Genomic DNA, 25,966 nt, shown 5'->3' on the forward strand with positions numbered 1-25,966 from the left:
CTCAGTGGAATGGTTAATGCATATCTTGGCTGATATGTATAGCCTTCCACGTTTGTCCGCCTTTCCCTTGTATCTTTTCTTGTGAACTAAGGATGCTACGATGCAAGCATAATTTCATTAGTTCATTGGAATCACGGTCAGTCCGTGCACGTGAATTTACGTCGTAAATACAGCAATCATTTAAAACCTGTTGGCTTATGGAGAATTATCTAAATGTCTAAATAGTTGTTCAAAAAATGATTGTTTGCAATCATTGTGATTAGAACATATGAAATCTCCCAAAACGTTTAAAGAGTACTTAATCTATGGATGGAAGAAATTTCATCAATCAAGTACAATTGTTTTATGTGGAATCACTTACAAATGTGTAGTACTTTGTGATATAAGCCTACTTCCATCCTTTTAATTCCTAGTTCTGTAAATGATTTTCTACCAGCCATAGTACAATTCAACCTCGCCCTAGACGATTGCCATTATTCAACCTATATCAGAGAAACTATACCTTTTTACGCCGTTAGTTCATACATCATCATCCAAAAAGGGCGTGTTACCTACAGCAAAATGAATATCTAATTGGCATCGTGAGCATGCCAATTCTTAATGCAGCTGTAGTATTCCATGATGATGTGAACACCTGATATTTCATGGCAAACACCAAAACATTACTAACATTATTCATGATGGTAAAGCTTAGTTATCACGGTACGAGGTGTTTGACACTATATATATATATATATATATATATATATATATATATATATATATATATATATATATATATATATATATATATATATACCATATACATTAAAAATAACATGGCATTTAAAGTATTGGTATAAAGCAAATTGATATACCAATACTAATGGTATATCAAATTATGATCCACCCATGGCGCAATAATATGAATATATAAACATTTTTTCAACCGCAGGCCTATAGATCAATGAATTTTTACTCATTCATTAATCATAAATGACATATGAAAATAACGCTGAAAAGTATTAATAATTCCTGTTTTCTAAATGATAATAAAATGGTACACAATTACATAGGAATCCTTTATTTTTTCCATTCTCCTGAGAGAGAGAGAGAGAGAGAGAGAGAGAGAGAGAGAGAGAGAGAGAGAGAGAGAATTGCATAGTCTTTAAAATGTTAATCAAAGCAGAATAATGACTTAGATGAACTGTCAATATATTATTATATTTTAATTACCTCTTGTTGGTTCGTCATTGCACTTAGTATCCATTCCACGCTAATTTCCATACGCCAGTACGTGAATGCCTTGCAGTACAGGTTCAGTGTTCAAGTAGTTAACCTTGTTTGCAGTGCACTACTTTCTTTATAAAAACCATATCTCATGTTTAAATCATGAGTGCGTCTCATACTGATTTAATAAATGTGAATAAAAATAGAAACTGAAAAAGAAAACAATTAAGTTATCAATTTGCATAAGTGATTGTGAGCAAGAAGAAATATCGTAGAACTACATTTTTTAGCGGACGCAATCGCAGGGATGTGAGGAGTTCATTCACTTAGTCAATACACAGTTGTCAGGAGCATATCGTAACTCAATTTCAAGTACAAATATGTGTATTTGTGTGTGATGTAAATAATATATATGTATAGTATGTACGCTGTATCAATGATATACAAGTAGTACACATTTTTCATTAAAAGGAAATTCAGGCAAGCCTCGTTTCCTTTTGATGAAAAATGTATACATCTCGTGGTATATCATTGATATAACGTACATACTATATATGTGTGTGTATTAGTTTCATGCACCGTGATATAATAGGTTATGATGAACTCTCATTTATTGAAATCGTCTTTTGAGACCTAAGGTTCAAAACGTGCGGTAGGATTTCTTTCATTAGTTTATGTCATTCAAACGAAGCTTACGCTGTATAACATGCACATATTGAAATGGACACTATTTCGTAAATTTTCAACTAACATTTATTGCCGTTTTTAAGAATATACTTAGAGTCTCCTCTAATTAGCAGTGGTGTAATTGACTGATCAAACAAATTTGATGTTATATGATGAAATATGCTAATGAGTTGGCATGGCTATGTCTGCATTGACGATGGGTGAATTTGGAACGCCTGTGGTAACAAAGACTGGTGCTCATATGATGTGATAAAAGAGGCGTTCAGAAATCCTCATTGTTAAATAGAAAATCAAATGCTACATCATTTTAATAGCTCTATTTTTCCCGCTGATGACATTAATGCCGGAACCACTAACTTATGAAATAATTGTAATAACATTCTTAATACAAACCAAGCTGAGATACTCAGTCTCGACAACAACTCACAAGACATAAATTGAAACAGGTATCATATACTTTTATTGAATTTTGGTAGAAATAATAACGTGCTTATTTAGAACGGAAGGGTGGGTGTAGACGAGTTGGAAAATGCGCATATGGTGACAAGATCCTAATTGATTACCTTGTAAGGACTTTAAGTTGCTTTCAATTTTTAAGGAAAAAATCAAAACTGGTCGATTTAAACCCTTTCTTTTCGGACATTCATTGTGCTTTAACATACAAAATTCGAAGTGATCAGAATGTGCTTTAACATACCAAATTCGAAGTGATCAAACACTCAGTGTGCTTTAACATACCAAATTCGAACTGATCAGACATTAGTGAGCTTTAACATTTAAGAAAAATTCAAAATTGCTCGATTTAAACCCGTTGTGTTCGGACATTCAGTGTCCTTTAACGTACCAAATTCGAAGTGATCAGACATTCAGTGTGCTACATACTAAATTCGAAGCGATCAAACACTCAGTGTGCTTTAACATACCAAATTCGAACTGATCAGACATTCAGTGTACTTTAACGTACCAAATTCGAAGTGATCAGACATTCAGTGTGCTACATACTAAATTCGAAGCGATCAAACACTCAGTGTACTTTAACGTACCAAATTCGAAGTGATCAGACAATCAGTGTGCTACATACTAAATTCGAAGCGATCAAACACTCAGTGTGCTTTAACATACCAAATTCGAACTGATCAGACATTAGTGAGCTTTAACATTTAAGAAAAATTAAAAATTGCTCGATTTAAACCCTTTGTGTTCGGACATTCAGTGTACTTTAACGTATCAAATTCGAAGTGATCAGACATTCAGTGTGCTTTAACATACTAAATTCGAAGTGATCAAACACTCATTGTATTTAACATACTTAATTCGAAGTGATCAGCTACATATACTAGATGATTCAGTCATAGAAAATTATATGATAGAAAATAGACCTAGGATATTGTGGGATACAAGGAGAAAAATGAATTCTTGGCTAATATAACTATTTAAAATCTAAATTATATTACCTGTGAATTGCAGTAACTCACCACGAAAGGAAATATAACTTGAGACGATATAAACAGACTTAACAGCGACATGAGTAAAAACTATCAGTTCTGCTGAACTAAGATTTCCTCAGAAGGATAATACAACTAAATACTTTCCAAATGCACGCAAGAAAAAGCTGACTCTACCCCGTGGTTTGGCAGTTAGTGCAGGAAGGCCAGAAAACATTGAAGGTCCACGAACTTAAACACAACAGAGTGTCAAGTTAAAATGCAAACCTCTAATGCAAACTATAAGAAAACTCTTGCAAAACATTAAGAAAAATCTTTGCAAAGGAATAGCATTGCAATGCAAGAATTTTTCAAATATTTTAAAGAAATAAACGCAGTGAACACATATAGCGACGACCGAGAAATCCAAGAAACGGAACAAACGGCGGATGTTGTCTATAAGTCTTGTTTGAATGATCCAATTACAGGTGAAGAATTATTACAAGTAATTTACAATCTTTTAAAAACTACAACAAAGTAGGTTCAGTTGATAGTCAATGAATATATGAAATGATAAATTGTTGTAATCTTAATGTGTATGTAAAACTTTTTAATACGATCCTGGATAACATGAATAATATGATCCTGGATAACATGAATAATATGATCCTCGATAACATGAATAATATGATCCTGAATAACATGAATACTATGATCCTGAATAACATGAATAATATGATCCTAGATAACATGAATAATATGATCCTCGATAACATGAATAATATGATCCTGAATAACATGAATAATATGATCCTGGATAACATGAATAATATGATCCTGGATAACATGAATACTATGATCCTCGATAACATGAATAATATGATCCTGAATAACATGAATAATATGATCCTGGATAACAAGAATAATATGATCCTGGATAACAAGAATAATATGATCCTGAATAACATGAATAATATAATCCTGAATAACATGAATAATATGATCCTGAATTCTCGTTTGAGAAACCCATATAAAACGCGACATTATTTAAAATTATATATATATATATATATATATATATATATATATATATATATATATATATATATATATATATGTACAAGAATGAAAGATATAAATATATATCTTGTGTATTTTTAGAAAAATGTCGGATTTTATATGGGTTTCTCAAACGAGAAGCACAAATCAAGCTGTGAGATATATGATTGGTCCTGAACATGTAGAAAATGAAAGTTATGGAATTTTAAATTGTAACATCTTTCAGTAGGTTATTACACCATTTGAATTATCACCGTGCGTACTCTATGCGTATCTTGAGGTGATGGTTGGATCGTTCTTAGTGATATTACACTATTTGAATTATCACCGTGCGTACTCTCTGCGTATCTTGAGGTGTTGGATCGTTCTTATTAATATTACACCATTTGAATTATCACCGTGCGTACTCTATACGTATCTTGAGGTGTTGGATCGTTCTTAGTAATATTACACCATCTGAATTATCACCGTGCGTACTCTGTACGTATCTTGAGGTGATAGATCGTTCTTAGCAATATTACACCATTTGAATTATCACCGTGCGTACTCAATACGTATCTTAAGGTGATGGTTGGATCGTTCTTAGTCATATTACTCTATCTGAATTATCACCGTGCGTACTCTATACGTATCTTGAGGTGATGGATCGTTCTTAGTGATATTACACCATTTGAATTATCACCGTGCGTACTCTATGCGTATCTTGAGGTGATGGTTGGATCGTTCTTAAATTATCTAAATTATCACCGTGCGAACTCTATACGTATCTTGAGGTGATGGTTGGATCGTTCTTAGTAATATTACACCATTTGTATTATCACCGTGCGTACTCTATACGTATCTTGAGGTGATGGTTGGATCGTTCTTAGTGATATTACACTATCTGAATTATCACCGTGCGTACTCTATACGTATCTTGAGGTGATGGATCGTTCTTAGTGATATTACACCATTTGAATTACCACTGTGCGTACTCTATACGTATCTTGAGGTGTTGGATCGTTTTTAGTGATATTACACTATTTGAATTATCACCGTGCGTATTCTATACGTATCTTGAGGTGATGGATGGATCGTTCTTAGTGATATTACACCATTTGAATTATCACCGTGCGTACTCTATACGTATCTTGAGGTGATGGATCGTTCTTAGTGATATTACACCATTTGAATTATCACCGTGCGTACTCTATACGTATCTTGAGGTGATGGATCGTTCTTAGTGATATTACACCATTTGAATTATCACCGTGCGTACTCTATACGTATCTTGAGGTGATGGTTGGATTGTTCTTAGTAATATTACACCATTTGAATTATCACCGTGCGTACTCTATACGTATCTTGAGGTGATGGATCGTTCTTAGTGATATTACACCATTTGAATTATCACCGTGCGTATTCTATACGTATCTTGAGGTGATGGTTGGATCGTTCTTAGTGATATTACACCATTTGAATTATCACCGTGCGTACTCTATACGTATCTTGAGGTGATGGTTGGATCGTTCTTAGTGATATTACACTATCTGAATTATCACCGTGCGTACTCTATACGTATCTTGAGGTGATGGATCGTTCTTAGTGATATTACACCATTTGAATTACCACTGTGCGTACTCTATACGTATCTTGAGGTGTTGGATCGTTCTTAGTGATATTACAAATTGTTCAAATGTTCTGTTGGATACTTGTATTATTGTTCGTTAGATAGTCTTTAACGCTTCCAATTCATACCAGAGGGAGTGAATATGTAATATATTATAATAGTAATCCAAGGAGTACTACTTTTGAACATTCAGTGGCCCCAGATGTACTCGTCTGCATTGTAATGATGCTTTTGTTGTTATACTATCTGGGGACATTTGTGCTTTTAATTAATATATTAACTAGGGACATTTGTGCCTTTTGTTCTTATATTATATGGGAACAATTGTGCGTTTAATTCTTATAATATATGGGGCCATTGGTATTTTTAGGTCTTATATTATATGAGGACATTAAGCTGAGTCCATGCTAAATATCTCTTTCACATTCACCTGATTCTTACAAATACATTATTTCAGTCACGTCCTCAACTGATAGTACGTTATCGATTGTACATTTAAATAGTAGACCAGGTCGCCATAAAAAAAAAACATTTCATCGCCAGATATTTTGACGATTTGACTTTATGGCCCTTATAGCGACTCGTCTAGATAATAACATTGCTGACGATGGTCTTTAGTTAGATGGTTACCATAAACCAATTATGTGTGATCGAACAAAGGTATGCGGTGTGGATAAAATGGCACAATATACTTAAGGAACGATCTCATCTACAGTTAAACCACTGTGTATTCTATTCAAAATGTTTTCCGTCAAATAAGTATTTCAAGCCTTATGGAAAAACTTCAAATGTAAGCCAGTGTATAAAAAGTGTCACTGATTCTATAAGTTATATGCATATTTAACAATTGATCTGTGTTTGAAAAAGGTATGGAAAGAATCATTTTTAAACATCCCTGCAAATACCTTCACTTAAATGATCTTATAGTTAAATATTAATTCGGTTTTCTTCCCAGCAGTTCTACAGTATTTCAGTTCATAGATATGTAACTTTGTATAGGTACTGCGCTAGATAGAGATAATGGTATATGTGCTATCTCTTGCGATGCCTCCAAAGTATTTGATCTTATTTGGCATTAAGGTCTAATACTAATACTAATTTAAAGTGTTATGACACTGTCAGCTGTCTAATTGACTGGTATTTTGACTACAAATCTAACTGAATCCAGTCGGTTTTGTAAATAATCTGAACCCAGTAGCCAAACTAATGCAGCGGGCATACCACGGGAATCTGTTTAAGGGCCGTTATTTTTTAATGTTTATTATAAATGTTAAAGGCGATAATCTTTTCAGTGTAAGTAAATTCTTTCCTGATGACAAATATTTCGTGTTGAACAGGTGATACTTAAGAAATTAATAATGCATTGAATTCAGATTTATAAGCGATTGGTCATGGCAGAAGTTGGTTGACTTTAATTCAACCAAAACGGAGGTAATGCTGTTCTCGCATGAGTTAAATCCCGTTTTTCCTGAACTAAAATTAAAAACGAATTTCTCTCTTCTGTTGACTACCCTGTTACAGATATCTTGTTATACCTTTTATTTGTCTAGGGAACTGAACCAAATTCATTGATACGATATTTCATACGCCCTCAAAAATGGCACATACTTTGAAAATACTTAAATATCAGTGTAGCCGAAAAAGGATAGAAAGGATATATTTTACGAACATCCGCCGTTTACTTGAATATGCTCAAGTTGTATGGAATGGATGTTCGACTGATGGCTTTTTTAAACATAATCAAAAACTACATTGAAAAGTAGGGAAAATTGTAACTGACCTTACTAGAAGTTTTTCTTGTCGCAAGATATATGGAGAAACTAGCTGGTTTACCTTGACGGATAGACAATAATTCGTATGAATTAAGTTGCTTTCGTATAACTGTATAAGGCGTCTCTCTTTCTTATCTAGTCAACCTTCTGCCACTCCTGTTTGTTGAGATAAACATGTATAAAGATAGAAATATAAATAATTTTGTTCTAGTTAATGTCGGACTTAAAATAAGTTGAAATTCACTCTTATACTCTTCTTTTCATACCTAGAATACACTCCCGGATTCAATAAAGCGTGAAGGGAACCATTGCATCTTTATAAGTAAAATTGAAGCCAAAACCATACACAAGCATGTATATTTCTTAGCTGGCATTTGAGAGATAATCCACGTGTGCTTTTGGTGAAGATACAGGAAATGGATGGCATTGCATATTTATTTGCAAATACTGTATAGAATATCGTAGGAAATTGTTTCAGAGTCTAAATCTAACCGATATACCATCGGCTATAAATAATTTCTGACACGTATCGTCTCATTCTGTTACGTATGTTAATATGCTCTTTATTTTTAACTTGTTCCATAAAATATTAAAGACAGGAAAAGCTTTATATAATTAAAGAGAACTCAAAATTTGATTTGTGAACTCGTTTCCTGACATAGTCACAAATATATGACGTTCTTCGTTCCTAGCCTTTGTTTAGTGTAATTGTTTTTGCTGTATGACGTCTACTGCAATATCAGGCAATATCATTCATTTAAATAGTAATTCTCTCTCGTACTTCATTATTCCTCTTGTTTATGAATCGCGTATGCTTACATATAATTGTATGAAACCATATTAATTTTGTAATATCTATGTTGTGCTTGTAGCCCCACCCCATTATTATATATGCTTGGCAATACAATATATTAAAACGAACTATTTTTCCATGAATTAAAGACGTTCCCATCTATATTATTATAAAAATGGGATTATTTTTCATCTTTTCATCAAATCATTCCTCTGGCAAAACTCGAATTATGTTAAAATATATCACCATAAGCTAAGCAATGTAAATCTCAAAACAAAGGCTAGGCGTCTAAGGTATCTACTTTACAAAAAAAAGCGATGCGTCCAACCATTCTGTTCTGATGATTACCTTTTCCTGGATTTGCGACTTAGCTATCAGTGTTTGCAATCGCGATGTGTTTTAAAACTTACATACCTTCATCTTATTAATGGGCATTCTACGTAAGCCCATATTTACATTCGGATAGAAAAATAACTTATTTTCTGCCACGCTGGTATCAAATCTACTGCTATTTATTTTTTGTAGTTCATTTTAAGTCGCTTGTGTCAGGCATTTTTATTTATATGCAGATAAAATAAAATATACACAATCAGTCTTGGAGTATATACAATGTCTGAAACTGGGTTTATATCTGGCAGTAGTGAAAGATATGGGTTGAAAAATCGACATTTGATAGTAAACAGGGTTAATAGCCAGCATAGAAAAGAAATAACTAGACTGCAAAAGAACTCGATTAACACTAGATATACAGTAATAAATTGTTTTTCGGACATGCGCGCAAAGAGAGTTTTAACGAAGATATTGATTGAGCCCTGTATACAATTAGGAATATATTTAGTTTACCCTCATCCGTCAGTGGCGTAATTATGGTATTTGGGCCCCTATGCAAAGTTTACCGGTGGTCCCTGCAATAATTTGCGGGATCCAAAGTTAAAGAATTTTGTGGGTGGTATATTGCCTGTTCTTAGTTTTTTCTTTAGTGTAAAAATAATTTGTTTGGATGGGCTCGTGGGCCCCTTTGCTTTGCATACGTTTGCTATTATGGCAGCTACGCCCCTATCTCCAGTCCAGGTTACTTATCTGTTAGATAAGAATTGCTTAATGGACCTATCTGCTTAACTATTCTTTGTGGTACAGACGTCAAATGGAAAGAATTTGTAAGTTCTTAGAGTATTTTATGTAAGGCATTTTTCATCCTCATGATTTGCCTGAAAACCTTTGCAAGAAAATATATTAAAATCATTTGTTTCTTCAAATTAAGCTAATGTTTCAAATCAAGGATATCTACAGGAGCTGTTAAAAATAAATGTAGACAATATATTTATTGTTATTTGAAATATGAAGATAATCTGTAATGGGTTAAAGAGGAATAATCCAAAGATGGTAACACTACTAATAATGTGGTAATAAAAAAATGTAGGCTGGCATGTAAAACTTCATGCTGTTTTATCAGGTTTACGGTGATTGCTTGACGATTGATTTGATGAATCTTGTCTTCACCCGCAAATTATGAGATATGAAGTAAAGAACATTCCAAATGGTGAGGGAAATCAGTGAGTTTATGACGCTACGGCATCTTCTCATTTGGCTTTAATCGCGAATCAAGAGTGCTAAGCACCTGTTGAATGATGAATACAAACATTGACATTCTTAGATTCCTTGATACTAGCGATAAAAGTTAATACAAAACACCATTTGTTGAGTCTGAACAGTTATTCTTATTCTGAGTCAGCAGGAAGACGGTCAGAACAAAAAGAAAGCATGTTTAGGGACGTTGAAATATTCAGATAAAAGGCATAATTATCGTAGTATTATCTCTGTAACAATAAAAAGTGAAGAACCTGGAAGAAAAACAGCCCCAATAAGACTACCCCCAATAAGAACACCCCCAATAAGACCACCCCAATCAGAATAGCTTCCTCAGGACTAGTACAAATTTGAGATTTCATAACAACGTTTTGCTTAATACTGAAATTACAAATCATGAAACGTCTTGCATTATATATGAAATATTGTTGGCTTAACTTTGGGTTTACAATATCTTGCACAAACACTTAAACAGAATTCATAAATATGATGTCTAGTTGGTTAATGGAGAATCCCTGTCAAGTTTTTGGTTAGTTTGCAAGTATATTCATCAATATTATTTTCGAGAAAGTATATGTCACCCATCACATACTGTCGCTTTGTGTAAACTAAATGACAAAGACTTGCAAATAATCGTCTCTTTATCCTTGGTCACAATATGACCGGTATAAGTTGTAGTTGGTCACTTTTCAAAACAGGACTAAATTAAAGTTGTACTTGGTCCTTGTTTATCATATGACGGCTAAAAGTTGTAGCTGGTTATTTTTCAAAACATTTAATCTTTTATTCCACGTATCCATCTTTTCTATTATATGATGTTTTACATGGATACCTGACAGTATTAATATGGTTAGTTAATCTTCATTGCGAATGTGAGGGAACAATTACATTATACTTGGGTATTCCTTATTTAGCCATGTTTAGCAGAATCTTGAATTATTATTTTTCCTGCAGAAGGGTTGTTTTAATAAGCCAGGGTTATCCTAGCTTTTTGTTCTTTTACCGCATCCTAGAGAAACTGACGTAATGTAACAGTTTATCTCAGTAAATAAATGATTCTGATTGGTCTTTTTCAGTAGAACTGCATTTGTCTTAAATTTCAAAGATTCCTAGTTCTCATTCCAAAAACACAAAGTATGTTAAGGAAATCGTATAGAGCGCATGCATATAGCTTCTCCCTGTAACAAAAATGTAATGCAATCCTCGAAAGGGTTTAATAATTTCATATGTTGTTTTAGAAATGATCCCATTAAATTTGGATCATGAGTGCATTAACAGGTCAAAACAGGTAATACTATGTTATGTAGAAGTGTTTGTTAGTAATCCAGTTGCCTGAAGATAAGGGTTTGTCATTTGTCAAAAAAAGTCTTTTAAAACAAGACGATATATTTTAATTAGATAAGTCTCACCTGAGTTATATATCAAATAATTGCTGAATCGCTTTGCATATACGATCTCCGTCATGTTTCTTTTGTGAAGAGTACATTTCCAAGTTTTTAAATTTTACCTTTCCATCCATACGTAATTTTTGTTCTCATTTACAGGAATATTTGGCTGAAAAGAAATATGTGCACAGAGATTTGGCAGCCCGGAACATACTTTTGGGATACGATAAAATTGTAAAGCTGTGTGATTTTGGTTTGTCCAGGGATGTCTATAATGAAAACCAGTACAAGAAATTGACTAATGGAAAACTACCTCTCAAATGGATGGCAATAGAATCTCTGACCGACAGGGTATTTACAACACAGAGTGATGTGTGGTCCTTTGGAATCCTACTGTGGGAAATAGTTACAATGGGTAAGTCCACAATTTGTTTCTTGGGGTAAACTTCCAAAGGAAAAGACAATTCGCGAATCATATTTAAATAATTCAACGTTACACCTATGTTATAAATAACATAGGTGCATTAGTTTTGTTGTTACCATTATAGGGCTGGACTGAATGTTTTACTTCAGAACTTCAATTGCCATCATCTGACAAGTGATTATCCATTTATTGTTTGGATCATTTAACGGGTCATATATATATATATATATATATATATATATATATATATATATATATATATATATATATATATATATATAATCCAGTCATATCGCAAGCAGCATCTAGTCCAAAAACCTAAAAAAATTCAGTTTGTAAGGAATTTGTATAATTTATAACCAGATAGCATAGTTTATCGTCATTAAAGATTAACAATAACACAGGAGTGCTTTGAGAGTAATACTAAGTTAACAATAACACAGGAGTGCTTTGAGAGTAATACTAAGTTTACAATAACACATGAGTGCTTTGAGAGTAATACTAAGTTAGCAATAACACAGGAGTGCTTTGAGAGTAATACTAAGTTAACAATAACACAGGAGTGCTTTGAGAGTAATACTAAGTTGACAATAAAGGAATGATCTTATCCCTATGAATTTTTATTCCTGATATGACCATTTTACAATTTCCAGGAGCATCGCCGTATCCAAATATTGCCCTTGCTGATTTGTATTACGTATTGTCAAATGGATACAGAATGGAGAAGCCAAGTAACTGCTCAGATGAACTGTAAGTATCCGTTTGTAATCATTCACAACAAACGCTCAGCCAGAGTATTTTCAGAACTAACTTGTGGGGCTGGAGGTGTTGTTGGGGCTGATTGGCGGATTGTACCTTCTTCCATGGTGTCTGCTTTGTTTGGTTTTCGTTATCTAGAGGGTGATCGCCCTCTGTGTTGTTGCCCAGATCGAGTATATATTAATATAGAGTGTGAAATTTATATATGGAATAAATAGAAATCTTAGCAGATATATAGAACAGAACGATACGAAATACAAGATCAATTACATCAGAAACTGTTATAATACGTTACATTAGGAAGATACAATTCTCTTTGGAAAAAAAAACATTCTCTGAATTTTAAACACAAATATACTTATGTAAAGAGCTGATATGTTTTAAAAGATATAATTGGTTCATTACATAATCGAGTGAGCAGTCGAAATCATTGCCTTGTACAACTTCACATAACCTGCTTATTTCCAATTCACTCCAACTTCACTGTGGCTGTTCTTCTTGGTCCTTTCGCTTTTTTCTTCTCCAAACTCTCTATTGTATCGCCTCTTTCGGCCCTCAAACTTTGTGTGGGTAGGTGGATACGTAAGCACGTAGATACGTAGATACTTGGATAAGTAGGTACATGGATACGTCAGTGGAGCTATTTCCCCTTTCAAAATAAACAGAGAAGCAACCTAAATCTTCTGTCAGATGTCCTACTGGGAATAGATTATTACTCCCCTCTCGTTGTGTCAGATATCGTCCTATCGGAATTCAAACAGATACCAGAGGCTGTTTGGTCAAGTCAAACATGGCAGACCATAAACAAACCTAGTTTCCTAAGATTAATGTACTTCCTAACGGATATTTCATCACTGACTCACATTAACATCCCACGAGATAAAACAGTTCCGTTCTTGTCTCAATTACACAAATGAATGTATGAAATCATTACATGGTTAACTACGTTATTTTTAACAAATACACGCATATAAGTCTTTAGCATACACGAAATGTCACTTCATGGCTTAACAACGTTAATTTCAGTCAATACGCACTCAAGTCTTTATCATACGTGAATTCATTTAAGACTGGAGACTTCATACTGATTCTCGTAACTCAAATCAACTAAAGTAATACATGAGATTTTTAGAATCTGATTCCTATAACAATCAGGACAATACATTCAGGCAAATCGTCAAATTTATATAAAGAAGATGATATAATTAACTCAAACACAGTTATACTCATATCAAGAAAATTGATATACAGATTTAAACACATTCATGCAAATATACGCAAAAAATTCAAGCAAATCATTATATTGGTATCAACGAATGACATGAGATTGACGCAGGTTCCTTGTGCTTTCAAGCTTTGCTCGCTTTTACCGTCAGATTGGTGTCCGTCGACCTACCAGACATCCGGTCCCATGGATAAATGTTTTACGAGAGAATTTCTTCTAAATTCAATCACAGTCTCCTATATTTTTTCCTCTTGCAGAAAAACGTAGACTGACTTAATTTTGCGATGGGGCATATAAAAACCAAGAAATTTCTTGTGGGAAACTCGCCCCTTATTTAGCGTAACCAATCAGTATTAGATGTATCTACCGCCTTTTAAAACTAGGCGCCAAAATTGTGGTCAGCCTGACTTATAGATTTCAAAATAACTGATTCTTGACAATTTCATCTCTGACATGTTTGATACAAAGATTCAAGTTAACTTTTTCCTACCAGTCTGCCTGACTGTTAAATAAACGAAGGCTTAGTTAAGATTCACTTCATCACACGACACAGACATTAAAAATCATTGCAGTATATCGCTTTAACACGCACCTGTCCCCATAAATCTAATTAATTGTTATCTTGCCCAACTTGATGTGCTCTTTATAGCTCTACATAAATTTGCACCTTACATAACCACAGATCAGGTGTGTTTGTTAAAATGACATTGATATCTAAATATAAGAATAATGAAATTCAGAAGTGAAAATCTAATCAAAATCGGTTAAATACATTTTGAGGGAGTTACATTTTATCAATCTCATCAATATTTATAACTTTTAATGATGTCATAGACGAGCTTCAGATGAAGATATGTTGAATAAAGACAGGATGAAAAAAGTTAATGGTCTATTTACTTTCTATGTTAGAGGAAGGCGACGTGTAAATCACCAGACCCGTTCTTGACACCAATCGTGATACATAATCTTGCGTGGTATGTTTAACATTAGTCAGTAAATACGCATGTGGCAAATGTATGCCAGCTTCAGAAGCATATATCAGTCTCGGTGTTCCCAATTATTTTAAAGAGATTTATCTCTAAGACGTTTGAAAACTGTGTAACGAACTTTGTGACTAATTTTGCTATGCACTTTACTTCGCGGAAAATTTTTGGGATAATTTAAATAATATTTAGCATTATGATAATGTCATTTTGTGTAAATCTTGGTTTATTTTTTTCTTCATCTATTCCTACCACATCATCGAGCACAACGAGATGCGTTTTGGCTAGAGTCTGACAGGATCCTATCGTCTTTGCGAGGAACACCTTCAACAAACGAAACGGATTCTCACTGACGTTCTTTCAGTAATGATTAAGAGGATTGAAACTCTTTGCAATACTACATTGTGGAGGACGATCAAAGAAATGCTTGTATTCGATCAAACGTTTAATTAGATTAATTCGGTGTTATTTGAACCTCTTAGCCAAGTAACGAGTTTTCTAAGGGTATGTCGAAGATAAAGTATCACTTATCTTTAACCATCAGATCTTTTGTCAATCACTTTGAGATATTGAGATGCAAATTCAGAAACTACCACAAAGGACACAATACATTTTATATAAAAAACGCGTTTTTTAGTCAACGAGACAACCGTAACTCGATATTCATTTTTATTTTTCTCTTTTTTTCTTGGGATCTGTTTATTCCTTTGATGCTAGGTATCGTGTAAACATTCACACATTACTTTTGCAATGAGAGTAACATCTTGCTTCCAGTTGTTGAATCGAAGAATTTTCCATTCACATGCATCGTTCAAGTAAAACGTATCTTGATATACATCACTAGCGACACACACTACTTGGAAAGAATGAATTGTGGATGAAGTGCAACGATTTTCTTCTACACACTTTGGCATACTGAAATTCATCCCTACTACGATGAATTTTAACAGATTGCTGTTTTCAACAAGGTTTTGGTGCTCATGTCTTTTCATGGAATGGTCATACATGCGCAGTATGACAATAGATCCACAATGGATCCTTCTTAATTGTCCATAGAGCGTACTTACGAGTCAAAGGGTACAACGACCAAACATCGATATATTTGACTCGTTCTTTTCTATATATAGATTTATCTGCGTCTTACAACAGGTTTGTCGCATTGGTCCGTCCTGCAAACAAACTGTCTCGAGTCTTGAAAGATTCGATGTTTACCATGTTGAAGTCGTCGAAATCCTGGGCCTGTTTTTTAAACGTTGGTTTTAGTCGTGTTCCCATATCTCCACCACTTGATATCCATGACTTTCCGAGCGCTGTCGTCGTTGGCGAGTTATTTCGTACAGATCGTTCATGATCAGCCCTCTATATGGATATCTCAGTTCTTGTTTAGGATAATAAAACTGACATCGGTTCAACAGACATACATGAACTTCTTACACCATCTGTGCGTTTTCCAACCATTCACGGAGTAACGTCCGATTTTCTTTGTCCACCGTTCTGCCATATTATATCCACTTGTCTTACCAAGCACAAGCAATGTAACGAACGCAAAATCCTGATCCAGTACTGAAGGATCACGGTTTGATACAATCTGATACCATCTTAAGTGGTACAATAACAATTGTATTCTCAGGATTGAAATTGTATCAGTACACCAATCTTTGAGAAATGGTAGAAGATTCATTCATTGGATCGATACCCTCGTGTTTGAGGATTAACTATCAAAGGATTCCACAATACCGTCGTAGAAAGGCTGCATTGGACCGCCATTGTTTTACTATATCTTCTAGGAAATCCGAAGGTTTCAATGACTTGACTTGGTACCAAATGTAGAAAGCATCCCACTGCTCCGCTTGCATACAGTCTGGGTCGCATTCGTGTGCTTCAGGAAATGAGGGAGCACCGTGTGTTGATTTTCTTTTGTGTTACAAAGGTTGCGAAAATATTTAATTATTTCAGTCATTCTATATGATGGGATATATATATATATATATATATATATATATATATATATATATATATATATATATATATATATATATATATATATATATATATAACCTAGATGTAAGACATAATATTAGTCAGTTCCACTTCCAACCTGTGAAGCTGAAAGAACCTCAAAAAGATAAATATTCTGGTCATCAATTTACAAAGAGTAATTCGAAAATATACGAATTTGACCAAGACCAATGATGAAACTCGACGTCACTGCTCTCAAGTTGAAAGTTAAGATACCTGTTTTATATGTCGAGAGAAAAGGCACCGGCTGCAAGAATGTCGACAACGCCGAAGAAAACTGAGTTGTTAAAAAATGAGAATATACCAGCTTGTGTAATTCTAAATGGGTCGGTCTTTTATTACTCATAAGATACAGACACATACACATACATACACACATACACTCGTACTCACATATTTTTGGCGTGTTGTAATTTTGAATTACCAGTCAAGTAGTATTTCTTCAGCGAGTGATATAGCTGGCCCTGAAAAGGGCTGTAGGGTAAAAGAAAGACAATAATCATGGACTTTACATTATTGGCTACAACTGTTTTAAAGATTTCTCTAGCGGAAGACCTCCTACTGCTGTTGGTAAGTGTAGTGCCGTTGTAAACGTCTAGCTTGAAGTGACGGTAGTAGATATCATGGATGTTTCGGAATTCTTTCAATGTGAATTTCTGTTTTTCTAAGATTTAATCAAAGAAGTTGCATTCGTGGCTTTTTAGCTGTTTCTGTTCATTCGGGATTTGTTACAAGACACTTACGGTTTGATTGTTCTCACTGTTGACCGTTAGGAATCCACTGCAGGCGTACTGCAACATAAACGTATTCGATTCCAGTTCTGCAATGTGAATCGTAAAAGCGCTTTATGTTATATATATCGAGTGTGGCGTCACAGAGGCTCTGACATTCTGATTGGTGGATACAAAACTGCCGTCGCTAAATTACGTTATACGCATTCCGACTGGTTGAACAGGTTGGGACGGATGATTAATTTTCAATCCCTGGCCATTCGTAACAAAAGCATTGTATCGTCCGTTCTCAAGACAACCAACCAGATGAAGTTATGTGATACCATAAATGTGACTTAGTGATTGTGTATTTAGCGAATATGTGAGCACTCATACCCCTTTTCTCCTTTCACTCCCCTTTGTGTAATTTGCCTGTCTATGCATTACTCTTCCTTACTTAGCCTCTGCTTTACTTACATCCCCATCCCATTAACACTCCGTGCTGGTCTATATATATATATATATATATATATATATATATATATATATATATATATATATATATATATATATATATATATATATATATATATATATATGTAAGATTTGGTGTTGATGAGTGGGTGTGATACTTGTCGATATAAGTCGGTGCGTTGGTCAGTAGGTTTAAGTTTTGGGCAGTATCCATTTCCATGTTAGATTCCCACAATGTATAGTTTGCCTTGTTAAACCTATGGATTTTTTTTCACATTACATTCCTCACTGTGTCCATATCATCACACAACGTTAATCTTATAGGCGTTTCCCCTTGACCGCATACCGTCCCATCCTGTCCAACTTATATACATTTATCACATTACATATCTCTTGGTGACCATTGTGTCCCATAATGTTAATCCTACTTACGTTTTTAACATTACATTTCCATTTATTCCCATGGCATCCGACAATGTTAATCATATGGACTAATTCCCTTTGTGCCCATGCAGTCCCATTCTAAGATGGCCGCCGTAATGTTAATTCTATGTACACATACTGTCCCAAATATTGCACCTTATCCTTAATGTGCATCCTACTTACGGTACACTTTGTTTCGATGGTAACATAACAAATATTGAATGCGGAAGTTCCAAGTTCCCAAAGGCAACTCTACACAGCTTGCTTGAATTGTTACAAAGTTAACTTGAAATATCGTGAACAGTTTATTGTTATCGTCCGCAAACGAAAATGTATATGCACCGACAGACATACGGACATAGTGATAACTGTATTCTATCTCCTACGTACAAGGGATAACAAAAACAACAACATCAATAATAATAATAACTATGAATTAGTCGAAGTTCGGATAGCAATATAGAGAAAGCCGTCACACCAAAATTAAAAAGAAAAATACAAAATAAGATACTTTTCAACAATTTACATGCTAAGAGTGTTATCACCTTTTGCATATGTACCCAATACATGCACTTGATATTTTATATATTTTATATGATTATGAAACGGGAAGTTAAGATCGCTCCTTTTTAAATTGCTATAATTATTTGCTCTGTTTTCAGATATATCATAATGAGGCAATGCTGGATGGAGGACCCAAGAGATCGTCCAACATTCACTGATCTTCGTGTACAACTTGAGGTCCTTATGTCGAGAGATCGTAATTATCTTGAACTGTACAATATAAATGTTCCCTTGTCGACTCCAGAATCGAGTAGTGCTAGTCCCGTGTCCGATGACACAGCATCGCTTCTTGCAGCACAGGCCTTGCAGCCGGCCAGAAAATCTTCGAAAGACGAATTGACAGTCAGTGTTAGCGTTCATGATAAATCCTTGGACAGACTTTTGAAAATGAAGGGAGATTTTGATGCTAGATGTGGTGTGACAGTTTTGTGATTCCATGTTAAAGAAGGGCTTGCTGAAAAGCGTTTAGGTGATTTTTGTACTATATTTGCAGAAAAACATGAGCAGCCTTCATCTGCGTACCTTCTCAAAATGGACGAATTGGATGGATTACCTGGGCTTGCGCAAATACAATATGTCTGGATGATTGTATATATTGCTGGCGACCATTGTTTTTCGCCCATGAGAATCATGGACCATTTGGCATTAACAATCAAAGACGTGTTCAGTTAATGATAAATATGGATTGCTGTTGCCATAATTATCATAATAAAGGCCAGTATAATGCGTGAAAATTGCCTTCGTGATAATAGAAAACGTTTGTACCGAGTTTTCTTTCTTTAATGGCATTCAATTACGATTTTTGCGTAATCATACCAAGCATTCTTGGTTGAACAAATTAATAGTAGTTCAGCTGACACAAATGGCGTAGTGCATTAACACTATTTGTATTGTTGCAGAAAGAAAAGTTAAGGAACAAAACGTGTGCAGTATGTACCCTTTACCTCGTGTTCTTTTCCTAAACTTTTGAAGCAACGAATACTCTGTCGACTACAAATATATTTTGAACATGAAGGACTTGGAAAAGTACGTCTGTTTCCTACACGGAGAGAGAAAAAAAGAACCAGTACTGTTTTCCGATGTTAAACCTTCTTTTATGATAACGTATCACTTCTGTAAAACCTCACATATTGTTCGTTATAAATTAGCACATAATTCACAATACAAAGTGGTTTGAATTTTGTTGGAATGATAGGGTGCTGGTTCTAGTCAAGACATTATCATCTTTCTTTACAGAACTTACTATATAGGTTATGCACGCATATGGCAATATATAGGTTGAAATAAGGTCGTAAGGGTATATTCCTTGGAATAAAGATTTTATACAAGAAAAATATATTTCTATTCGCTCTTAATTGCAGCGTGTGAACAGAACAATGTTCTTTTCTTTATCTGACAAGGCTGTTCATGCAAAGAAATAACTTTTGTATTTGGCATAAACATGAATTGTATGACCTTTTGTTTTTTTGAATTAAAAATATTGTGTAAAGTTTGAAATCAAAGAATAAATGAATGTAGGGCTCACTGTCAGTAAAATAGAAAACTTCAGTTTAAACAAAGTTAGAAGAAACACAAGGAACAGTTAGAACGAGAATTTTACGGACTACCGTCCAGCTCTTCGGTTACGGTGTAAATTACACGATATATTGCTGAAATAGTACGGGTGGAATGCTTAAATCGTTGGTTCAGACTGATCTGTAATTTTTGTTGTTGTAAAAATAATTGTTTATGTAAATCTTTTTATGAATATTGGTCGTCATAGATAAAGTGTTACAGTGTAAATCACGCGGTAGAAATTAAGATACGCTTATGGATAAAACCATTGGCGCGGTCTAAAACAATATTTTCTTTCACACTTTGTTAAAACATGTATCGATTGCATATCAACAATCTGAATCAATTAGCTGTAACAAATTCAAGTTACACAAAGGCCTACTTATCTGAAGACCTTGGTACTGGAATATATGTGAAAGAAAGCATGTTTGCAAAGTTCAAAGCCACGTCATTTGATTAAATTTCTTTTCTAAAAAAATGAAGAAGCAATAAAATCAAGATTTTTAAATTAGTTTTTCAAACTTCAATTCTCGTAAGACGTTTGGTAATTGAAAATAAAACAAAACATATAAAAAAATATGTTATACATGTGGCGTTCATGTATTTTGATAGTACCAAATATTAATATGTTATACATGTGGCGTTCATGTATTTTGATAGTACCAAATATTAATATGTTATACATGTGGCGTTCATGTATTTTGATAGTACCAAATATTAATATGGGACTGATAGCCAAATATTTATCTTAACAGCATTGTTTCGAATTGAAAAATATTTACTCAATATCTCAAATGATTGTTTTGGATCCTGCTTGTTTCCGGAAGAAGTCTTACTCGCGTTTATGTTTTTATATAATATTTATCTTAATCATAAAGTGATCAGATAACATCTTATAGCTAAAGTTTCTTTCGACGTACGACATAGTTACGTAATAGACACGTGCGTGTTCTAAGTACCTTCTTTGGACTTGATACATGTGTCATTACTGATTAAAGGAATTTAATTATAGTTAACATTTTCTTAAGGCCCACTGAGCTCTTGCCATGGCTGTGCATCCATCATATTTAATGTGTTTGTCGACATATGCTATTTTCAGCTTTTCCAAAAACTACAAGACCAATTTCGTCCTAACTTGGCAGAGAACGTTTGGGTGTAAAGATGTTTTAATATTTTTTAATGGATGCCTATGTGCATTTAGATATGGCCGCACTTACTAAAATAGAACGAGCTGAACAGAATTTAAAATATTTTACTTAAAGCTTCATGGAATAAATGGCTTTACAGTTTTTACACAGGGCATAAAATATAGGTGTTGCTAAAAATGCAAAACCTTTAACAGTTTCGTTCTAAGCAAACGTTCAACAGAATTAGACCAACTTTGTCAAAAAGCAATTTAGACCAACTTTGTCAAAAAGCAATTTGGCTTAAATCTGATGAATGCCAATGATGTCATTTAGATATCAAATATGACTGCCGTTACTAAAAATAGAAAACCTTTAAACCAATATTTCTCAAGAAAGAGAAGAGTAGAAATTTACAAATTTGACAGAAAATATCATGACATAAAGGTCTTTAAATATAGGACACATGATGTTGATGTATCATGAACTATCAATCATGATACAAACACAGAGTAACCTTGCAGCAATTGTTTTGATTAAATATGCAATCAACATCATTGGAAGAAACCTCTGTAGAAAGCATCATAAAGACCAAGCTGCCCTGACGAGCTGCTCTTGCGATTGTATTTAAAGCACGTGTCTGCCACGTGAGCAATCTCGGGCCTACTTCGACTTCTCTTTGCCAAGAAAACACAATTATGATTATTTTGACACACGTTATAAACAAGTGTTATACCTTTAGTCGGAAATAAAAGAGCTATCTACTTCGCTTGTGTGATGCTTCCCAGGACTTCACAAATATGTGTAAGTAACGTTCCGGATAGACTTCTGTGAAATTACTGTAGCTTTTTATTCGTTTTGTTTAGACCAAAACCAAATCTTCAGTAAAGTTTGTTATTTTGCCGTACCTCTATTTATATCTATATATTATAATGGACCGTGGCATCCACATGTATTATATTCGTCAAATTTTGGTCGATTAGTTCACTATCAATTGTTTATATTAGGATGAAACCAGGTAAGAACATTGATCACATGACTTTATAGTTTTCCTATCAAAATGCATTTATTTTTAGACTTTTAAATACGATGACAAGTGTTTTATAATTTGAGGACATTTAATCAGAAACACCTGCAGGCTATTACTCTGAGGACTTTTAATCTGAAACAAATGCAGCTTTTCACTCTGAGGAGCTTTAATCTGAAATACCTACAGGCATTTACTCTGGCTATGTATAATCTAAAACACCTGCAGGCTTTTAATGAGGACATTTAATCTAAAACAGCTGCAGGCTTTTACGATCAGGACATTTAATGAGAAACACCTGTAGGGGCTATTTCTGCCCTTGGCAAATTAGTCCACTACATGATGTACTACTTTTTCAAGGTAAACGAAAGGGAATGGACGATGTATATATTAAACAATAACTTTTACAGGGTGTGATATTTTCAAAGTTATTAATCAGACTGTGTAATGATTCAATGAAACTAAGAATGTGAAGGCATGTTACATATACAACAGTTGAATAATGTAGTATACTATTCTTTGTACATGCATTTTTATTATTATTATTATCATTATTATTATTATTAATATTATTATTATTATTATTAGTTCATCAACATGTAGTTACAGAATATAAGTGTCAGTTAAGACCTTTCAAATGTTATAGTCTAATATTGTACATATCTTGGTACTTCTTTTAGGTGTCCATATTTTCTTATATATTTTGGGTGTGGTTAAACGATAAATCTAGCAAGTGCCTTGAGAATGTGAGATGTCAAGGAATCCGATTAAATAATTAACAAATAAAAATGTTCAGTGTAACTTGTGTAGCAAGTATGAAAATTTATTCTGTCAGTGAGCATCTCTGTCGTCGTGATATTGTAATCGTGTCACTGAAGTTCAGTACACTGACGATCCTAGGAGAGAATTAACGTAGAAGCAACCAGTATAGAATTGAAACAAAGAATTGCGCAAGTGCTTGAAATATTAGAACAAGATATTGTTTTGCAAGATTAATACATGTTTTATTCATATATTAGTATATAATATCCATATTAAAATTATATATATATATATATATATATATATATATATATATATATATATATATATATATATATATATATATATCACTTTAACTAAAACAAAGCCATAAATACACAACAAAAAATGTGTTTATGGAACATGAAGTCTTGCTTAACGTCATTGGTATATTTTAGAAAAGGACCATTTCAGTATGAGACTTATTGTGGACCATTTGCCTCAAATCTGTCACTTCATTTTTTTGTATGCTGCGTTTTCCCTAAGAAAGTATAAGAGTGATGTGGTTAATTTTCCCCGGGACACCTAACAATTCTAGCAGGGTTATGATATAACTTATGTTAACTTTTATTTAAAAATAGCGCTTACTATTAGTAATATTAGTCAACATTTTCCTAATGACACAACCGTCTGAACGTTTCAAACACTCTACTGAACATTCGATAAAATCCCTGAACCGTCTGAACGTTTCAAACACTCTACTGAACATTCGATAAAATCCCTGAACCGTCTGAACGTTTCAAACACTCTACTGAACATTCGATAAAATCCCTGAACCGTCTAAACGTTTCAAACACTCTACTGAACATTCGATAAAATCCCTGAACCGTCTAAACGTTTCAAACACTCTACTGAACATTCGGTCTAATCTCTGAACCGTCTGAACGTGTCAAACACTCTTCTGAACATTCGATCTAATTTACCATGATAACCATCTATACTCATGATCTACAAATCTCAACAGAATGAATTTTTCTCTGTAAACTTGTTTGGTTGGTCATTGTTATGAAGAAATAAAAGACAACAGTAAACAAGCGGTACAAGAGACTGGCATTATAATGAAATAAAGAATTGCTAAATTATTCTCAACCTACAATAGTTATTGATGTCTCATTATCAGTTAAAATGTATATATATATATATATATATATATATATATATATATATATATATATATATATATATATATATATATATCAATTGGAGAAAAATGTAGAGGGTTGTGAACACATGGTTAGCTTCTTTGACAAGCAGCTGGAAATATTCTTAATTTTGTCCACTCGAAAACTTTGAATCCTGAATTTACTCATGTCAGAATTGATTACTGAGTGATTTCAATCGTTGAGTGGGATATTAAAAGTTAATGATACCTATAGATGTATGTCACTATGTTATAAGTTGAATATAAATATATATATATATATATATATATATATATATATATATATATATATATATATATATATATCATTAAACGGCTTACATGGTATGTTACTATAAATGAAATGAAGGTAAGTACTTCGTAAAGATAATGAAATATTATTATTGGACAACGTCTGGGTGTAACGTTACACCGGCTGTTTACACTATAATATAACAGAACGGATTGGAGGTTTAATGCATATGGTTCATTCATGACGGCAAGGATGAGTAATAAAACAGAATATTGAATGGAAATAAAGTTATTATTGAAGTAATAACAACGTGTTTTATAAAATTGAAGTTAAGACACGGTTGATCATCAATGAATAGTTAACATTGTACCATCATGTATTATTTTACTATGTCTGTCAAAATATCGATCATGGAAAGAGCATCATCAATGTAGACATTATACTTCAAAGTTTATTCCAAACTTTCCGTTTTCTAACCTTGATTAAGTTTCTAGAAAAATGTATATATCGAACTAAACTTCGCTTCAGTCTTCTTTCCTTCGTATATATGGAATTCATTACAACTATTACTTCTAAATTGATATTGACCGTATTTTGTTGATTACACTGAAATGTTATTTCAAGCGACCATGTCATTGTAGAAAATAAAGAAATACAAGTAGACCAATGAGATTAATTTCTTTGTTACATAAATATTTATCACATCCTTCTAGCTATTAGAGCCATAGAGAACGATCACGGGCCCTGGGGTAAGAAACACCCGAGCCTCTCCTAGTTCTTCTTCAAACACATTTTTTTCTTCATAAAATTAAAAAGTGCTGTTCGGCCCGGGCCCATTTATATATATATATATATATATATATATATATATATATATATATATATAAAAAATACAAATCGTATGGCGAATAACAGTCCTTTTAAGTGCACTGGATCCACCAAGGGATCACGTGTGTCAGG

At 33.5% G+C, this 25,966-nt stretch overlaps 1 protein-coding gene across 2 annotated transcripts in view; it reads left to right on the top strand.

The window, feature by feature from the left end:
• The window catches only part of LOC149804193 (uncharacterized), a 110,100-nt gene extending 84,431 nt beyond the window's left edge, over positions 1-25,669 (top strand). For both annotated transcript variants that reach the window (XM_089937730.1, XM_089937736.1), the window contains exons 18-20: positions 11,685-11,940; positions 12,603-12,699; positions 19,205-25,669. In XM_089937730.1, the coding sequence (XP_089793856.1) occupies positions 11,685-11,940; positions 12,603-12,699; positions 19,205-19,538 (687 nt within the window). In that variant the 3' untranslated portion in view covers positions 19,539-25,669. The remainder of the gene's footprint in view (positions 1-11,684; positions 11,941-12,602; positions 12,700-19,204) is intronic.
• The last annotated feature ends 297 nt before the right edge of the window (positions 25,670-25,966 follow it).

The sequence above is a fragment of the Sinohyriopsis cumingii genome, chromosome 2 (assembly GCF_028554795.1).
Source record: "Sinohyriopsis cumingii isolate HCF-2022 chromosome 2, ASM2855479v2, whole genome shotgun sequence".
In the NCBI taxonomy this organism is placed as follows: domain Eukaryota; kingdom Metazoa; phylum Mollusca; class Bivalvia; order Unionida; family Unionidae; genus Sinohyriopsis; species Sinohyriopsis cumingii.